This window comes from Perognathus longimembris, chromosome 1 (genome assembly GCF_023159225.1).
Source record: "Perognathus longimembris pacificus isolate PPM17 chromosome 1, ASM2315922v1, whole genome shotgun sequence".
NCBI lineage: Eukaryota > Metazoa > Chordata > Mammalia > Rodentia > Heteromyidae > Perognathus > Perognathus longimembris.
The window spans coordinates 11,077,737-11,083,824 of NC_063161.1; the positions used below are offsets into that span (position 1 = coordinate 11,077,737).

Sequence of the window (6,088 nt, forward strand, 5' to 3'; positions counted from 1 at the left end):
AAGGAGGAAGGAAGGAAGGAAGGAAGGAAGGAAGGAAGGTTGGTTTGGAATGAGGCGCTCAGAACGTGGACGTTTCCTCAGTAAGCACCTTTCAAATTGCTGGCACACAGTGAGAGGTGGGGTGGAACCCACCCCCGACATCAAGTATCTTTTTCTGCCCCTTGGAGCACTGTCCCCCTCCCCCTAAGATTTAGAAGCAGCAAAGAAAGCCGATCAAAAATGCAAAACGAGAGAAGGTGCGCGGTGCAGCGGGCTAGGGCCCAGGTCCCGGGTCCCGGGTCCCGGGGTCCGGGGTCCGGGGCCGGGCGCTGGCCCGGTCAGTCACTGCTCGCCCGCCGGCCCGGCGCTAGCAGGCCGCGTCCTCGGGCTCGCTGCAGGGCGACGGCGCCGAGGAGGCCTTGGATTCGCCGTCGCTGTTGCAATCGGCCCTGCGCTGCGGGGCGGCCCCCGCCGGGCTGTCCCGGGCGCACGCGTGGCGCTCCAGCAGCTCCTGGAGGTCCCGGATGTAGCAGATGGCGGCACGCAGCGTCTCCACCTTGCTGAGCCGGCGGGCCACCAGCTCGCGGGGCAAGCGGTCCCGCAGGCGTGCGTAGCCCTCGTTCACACAGCGCACGCGCCGCCGCTCGCGCTCGTTGCGCAGGCGCAGGAAGGCGGGCTCCGCGGCGCCCTCCAGCGGCAGGGGCGGGCACGGCCGTCTCCGCTCCCAGCGGCGCGCGGCGTCCAGGCGCTCGGAGACCCCGAAGGCATCCCCGGTAGGGACTCGGGCCAGGGGCAGCGGGCACGGCACGGTCAGCGGTCCGGCTGGCTGACGTTTCTCCATCGTTCTTTGGAAAGGCGAACTCAAGGGAGGAGCTTTGTAAAACTCTTGGACGCGGAGCGGCTGGTGCATCCGGACTGCCCGGCGCCGCAGGTCTTTGGAGAAGGTCCCGGGGCCGGGAGCGCCGTTCCCCCCGCCGGACGGCGCGATCCCTCGTTAAAGAGACTCAGATCCGAGCGGGCACAGAGTTGCGGCTCTGCCCCCTCCCTCCCCCCCGATCCAGAGCCGGGACCGCGCGTCTCCCGGCCGATCTTATTTCAAAAGACAACCAAGAGCACCGGTGGCTCCCGCCTGTAATCCCGGCTGCCTCGGGAGGAAGAGATCGGAGGATCGCAGCTCGAAGCCAGCTCGGGCAGGAAAGCCCGTGAGACTCTTATCTCCAACGCACCACCGAAAAGCCAGCGGTGGAGCTGTGGCTCAAGTGGTGGAGCGCCACAGCCTTGAGCAAAAAGCAGCTCTGGGGGCAGCGCCCCTGCCCTGAGTTCAAGCCCCAGGATTGATCGGAGCTGCCCGGCTCGGCCCGGCCCCGCGCGCCCCAAGCTGTCAGTGGCCTCGATCCTCCGATCCTGCCCTCGCCCTGGGTTGGTGAGAGACGAGAGGATCCTCAGGAGCCGGGGAGTCTTCCAGATGCGCCAACAGCTTCGTTCCCCGGAACCTGCGGGTCTGTGGACGGAGCCAAAGTGTCTGCGAGGCTTCCCCAACCGCCCCCCCCCCACCTCGGAAAATCAATCAATCCTGACTGTGCGCGCTCCGTGGGCATCAGGGAAGGAGCCCCTGGAGGTTCGCAGCCCCGCACTTGGCCTGAGCGCAGTCCTGGGCGGTGGAGGCGGCGGCAGAGGGAAGAAGGCTGCTCCCTTGTGGTTAGAGCTGTGTCAAGTCCAGGAGCCCCCCCCCCCCCATCACCCCAATTCTCCACCCTCTCCACTTCCCCTCCCCCCACCCCAATTCTCCACCCTCTCCACCTCCCCCCACCCCATTTCTCCACCCTCTCCACCTCCCCCATCACCCCAATTCTCCACCCTCTCCACTTTCCCCATCTCCCCACTTCTCTACCCTCTCCACCTCCCGGGAAGCCTCTGGGTTCCTTCTCCCTTACAAAAAAAAAAAAAAAAAAAAAAAAAAAAAAAAAAACCCAGTTAGACACTTTCTGGAGGAAAATAGAAAGAAAAAAAACTTTTAACAACAAATATAAGGATCCACAGATGCTGTGCCAAGGTAGGTTGGACGGGAGACCTTGTATGTCCTCGTGCTACTTTTCAAAATCACATCAAAAGAGGGAACGTTAGCATTTGTAGTCTTGTCTCACCGTGTTTACTGTAAACATAGCTTCCAGTCCTGCTTCTAATCCTATACAGGATAGGACAGACAGTCTCTTCCTATGCTACCCAGTATTTCCCCCTGTTGCATATTCTTTTTTTTTTTGAATAATTACTTATTTCTTGTACAATTTGTTATTTCCTCCCTGCATATTCTTCTTTCTAAGAAGAATAGTCTCCCTTTTCTTTCTAGATGTTAGGAAAGCAGCATTTGAAAAGCAGGGACCCCCAGTTCCAGGGAGAGAGAACACTGCTTTGAAGACTTGCCTTTTTAACACGCCACCAGGAAAATATGAAATAATTAATTCATCTGTGTGTTGGCAAAGGGCTTTGAAGATGAAAGTGTCATAAAAAAAACATTCCACCTGTACTGGTTCATGTCAGAGAATGTGTTATCACATCAAAAATCAGATTTCTTGTTCTGCAAACCAACACATGAAAGGGACCTCCTTTCAAAGCACAACTTAAAAACAAGACGGAAAGAAAAAAAAAAACCCTACATTTACGACCATCCATTTTTTTCTCTCCTGTCTATTCCTTGAGAGCCAAGGTGTAGCCCAAACATGTTTTTTTTTGACAAGTTCTGGGCTTCCCTGTTCAAATGATCTGTCTTAAGCAAGGCGGGGGGGGGGCGGGGGGGGGGGACTCCCAACAAGGCAAATAAAATAGCAACAATCCTTGATCCTTCCTTTCAGGCATGAATTCATCACACATTTTGAAAGGTTATAGCATCTTGTGAAGCTTGTGTTGGCCAAACAACCTAATATGTCCCATGATTTCTTACGTTATCATTTGTTCATGGGTTGAGAAAGACCTTCCTATCAGGAGAAAAGCCCACCAGAAAAGCAAGTTGGTAGGTTATGAGACCACATAGTGCTGTGTGAATGTGTGTGAGTGTGCACGTGTAAACCCACATACACACACAATACTGGGGCTTGAACTGGGGGCTCTGAAGCTTCATAGGGTCTATGAGGCCCCAAGGCTGGCACTCTACTATTGTAGTTATACCTCTACTTCTGGTGGCTATTTGCTGGGTTTCATAGACTTTTCTAGCCTTGATCTGCAGATCTCAGCCTCCTGAGTAGAGTGAAAGACATGAGCCATTAGTGATGGGCTACTAGTGATGGTTATTTTCTGTCTTCCTCCATGATAATGGAAGCTCCACCCAGAGCAGCATCTTTTGCCCATTTTGTTCACTGCTATTCCTTCAGTGTCTACAGCCAAGCCTAGCACATAGTAGTTGCTCAACAAGTGTCTGTTGAATAATCTCTAGCCTTTACCTACCTTCTGCAAATATTATATCAAGATATGGGTCATTTAGGATCCAATATGATAGCTTCTATTTAGGTCCCAAGAAGGAGAAAGAACAAGTACCCTCACATCAAATGTCCTTGTTTATAACATGAGAGATCAGGAGCAGGATTTGAAACCTTAATTAGGGTCAATTGATATTTTGAGCTGATATTTTGATTTGCACATGGTAGGTCCAAGTTGACCCACTGTCATCTTGTCTTTAGTGCTGGATGGTGCTGTGTAAAAAAACATCTCACTCTCTGCACCTGTCTTTGCCATCTAGAAAAAACTTTAATAGTTTTATCTCTATGGCCTACCCTTGGTTGTGTCTTACATATAGTTTTTGTGAACAATGACAGGGCTTGAACTCAGGGCCCCAAACTCTTAACAGCTAATGCGCTACCACTTGAGCCACTTGTGACTTTTTGCTGGTTAGTTGAAAATAAGAGTCTCACATGCTTTCCTGCCCTGGGCTGGCTTCTTACCACAATCCTCAGATTTTAGCCTCCTGAGTAGCTAGGATTAGATGTGAGCCACCAGCACCCAGCCACATATCTTCTTTAGTGATTATTGCTCATGTATTTAGCACCATTTTAAATATTGGGTTGTTTTGGGGTTTTTTTTTTTTGCTTACTAATGACTTTAAAAGATTATTTATATATTCAAATACAAGTCCTTCATCATGTCTATGCTCTAGAAATCTTTTCTCTCAGCCTTTGGCTTGACTTCTCACTTTGTCCTTTGTTTGGGGCCATATTTCGGTAGTGTTAGTTCACACATTTATTTGACCTGAGTTTACATTCACCTCTGCACATGAACACTGTTCAAAAACCTGCATCCGGGGGCTGGGGATATAGCCTAGTGGCAAGAGTGCCTGCCTCGGATACACGAGGCCCTAGGTTCGATTCCCCAGCACCACATATACAGAAAACGGCCAGAAGCGGCGCTGTGGCTCAAGTGGCAGAGTGCTAGCCTTGAGCGGAAAGAAGCCAGGGACAGTACTCAGGCCCTGAGTCCAAGGCCCAGGACTGGCCAAAAAAAAAAAAAAAAAAAAAAAAAAAAAAAAAAAAAAAAAAAAAAAAACCTGCATCCGAGTAAAAGCAAGAAGGTAAACGGCGTGCAAAGGCACCTCGCCGTTGGGTAGGCCATAGGTTAGAAGCTGCAAACTCAGGGGATAGGATGACTTTAGGTGCCAGATTTTTGTCAAAACACAGCACCACCCAAGCGGGCTGTGGATGTCGGATAAGTAAACATTTCTTCATCTGGAAGAGCATTCACTTTAGGAGAAGTCAATCGAGTCAGACCCGGGAGCCCAAACCACTCCTGGACTGAGCTTCCAAAGCCCCACGGGTCCCACTTAACACGCGTGCTGTGGAAGGTCAGGCCCCGTGCCTCGTCCGCCCCCCATATCTGGGTGTTGCACACCTACTTCGACAGACACCTGCAAGGGGGACCTGCAAACAGGCACACCGGGCACCCTTTCCCTGTGAAACACGGGTGGGTGGGCACCATCCCCAGACAGGCCGGGAGCTGGTGGCCCAAGCCTGTGTCATTTTAGATACTCCGGAACCTGAGACCTGAGGATGGTGGTAGTTCGAAGCCCACTGGAGCAGGAGAGTCGCTCAAAGTCTTTCAGCTCCACCGAACCAGCGAAAAGCCGGAAGTGGAAGTGCGGCCCGAGCGGCAGAGCGCCAGCCTGGAGAGGAAAACCTTCCGGGTCGGCACTCAGGCCACTACTTCAAGCCCCAGGACCGTGAGACATCACACCATCACCACCGCCCAACTCCTCCCCTCTCCCCCCAAAAGAGAAAACCCAGAAGTCATGATACAATTCCCCCATTCCTTCCCCCGTTGGCGACACCGCCAATTCCCCACGCCAAATCTTAACGTCTAGTATTGCGGACCACGTGGCTCTCCCATTGGGGGGCGGAGTCTACCGGACTCACTACGCCCAGCGTGAGACGCCAGCAGCACCGGTCGCTTAGCAACCGTGGATCGAGTGCTCGGTACTCGATTCGACGGGGCCGGCTTGAAGGGAGTCGTTCTCGCGCGGCCCAGCCCCTCCGGCTAGGGGAGGGAGGGGCGGATTTTTTCTGGCAATGCGCACGCGCAGATCGACGTGGGCGGGGCTCGAGCGCCCCGAGTGGCTGAGGAGCCGGAAACGCACGCGGAGGGCGCGGTCCTGAGGAGGAGGTCGGACGGGGCGGGCCGCGGTGGGACGGGGCGGGGCGGCGCGGGAAACGTTAGGGGAGCGGCCCCCCCCCCAACCCTCCGGGGATGCGGGGTCGTGGGCACCTGGGGCGAGGTCTGGCCGGATGAAGAACAAAGCGACCGGGCGGGCGCGCGTCCTCCGCGCGGACGGCAGGTGGGCTACGCGCGGGCCGGGACGGGCGCGGCCCGAGGGCGGCCTGCTGGGCCCTCGGAAGGCGCCGTCGTTGCCGCGCCCGGGTGGCGAGGGGACGCTAGCGGGACGGGACGGGCGGGCGGGCGGCGGCCTCGCCGTGACAGTGACCGCTCTCGTCCTCCTCTTCCCCGCCCCCCCCCGGCAGCTCGGGCAGCCCCCATCCCGGCGCTTCTCGAAGGAAAGGCCTCGGTTGTCCCCCGGCATGCCTCGTCCCGCGGCGGGGTGCGCGGCCGCCGGCCCTCGGGAAGAACGGGGCGG

The 6,088-nt window shown here is 55.4% G+C and overlaps 1 protein-coding gene across 1 annotated transcript; it reads right to left on the reverse strand.

Moving 5' to 3' along the window:
• Nucleotides 1–346: 346 nt before the first annotated feature.
• Ascl4 (achaete-scute family bHLH transcription factor 4) lies at nucleotides 347–820 on the reverse strand. Its single transcript, XM_048340509.1, has one exon. It carries the CDS (start codon nucleotides 818–820, stop codon nucleotides 347–349), a length of 474 nt encoding a protein of 157 aa, XP_048196466.1.
• Nucleotides 821–6,088: the final 5,268 nt, after the last annotated feature.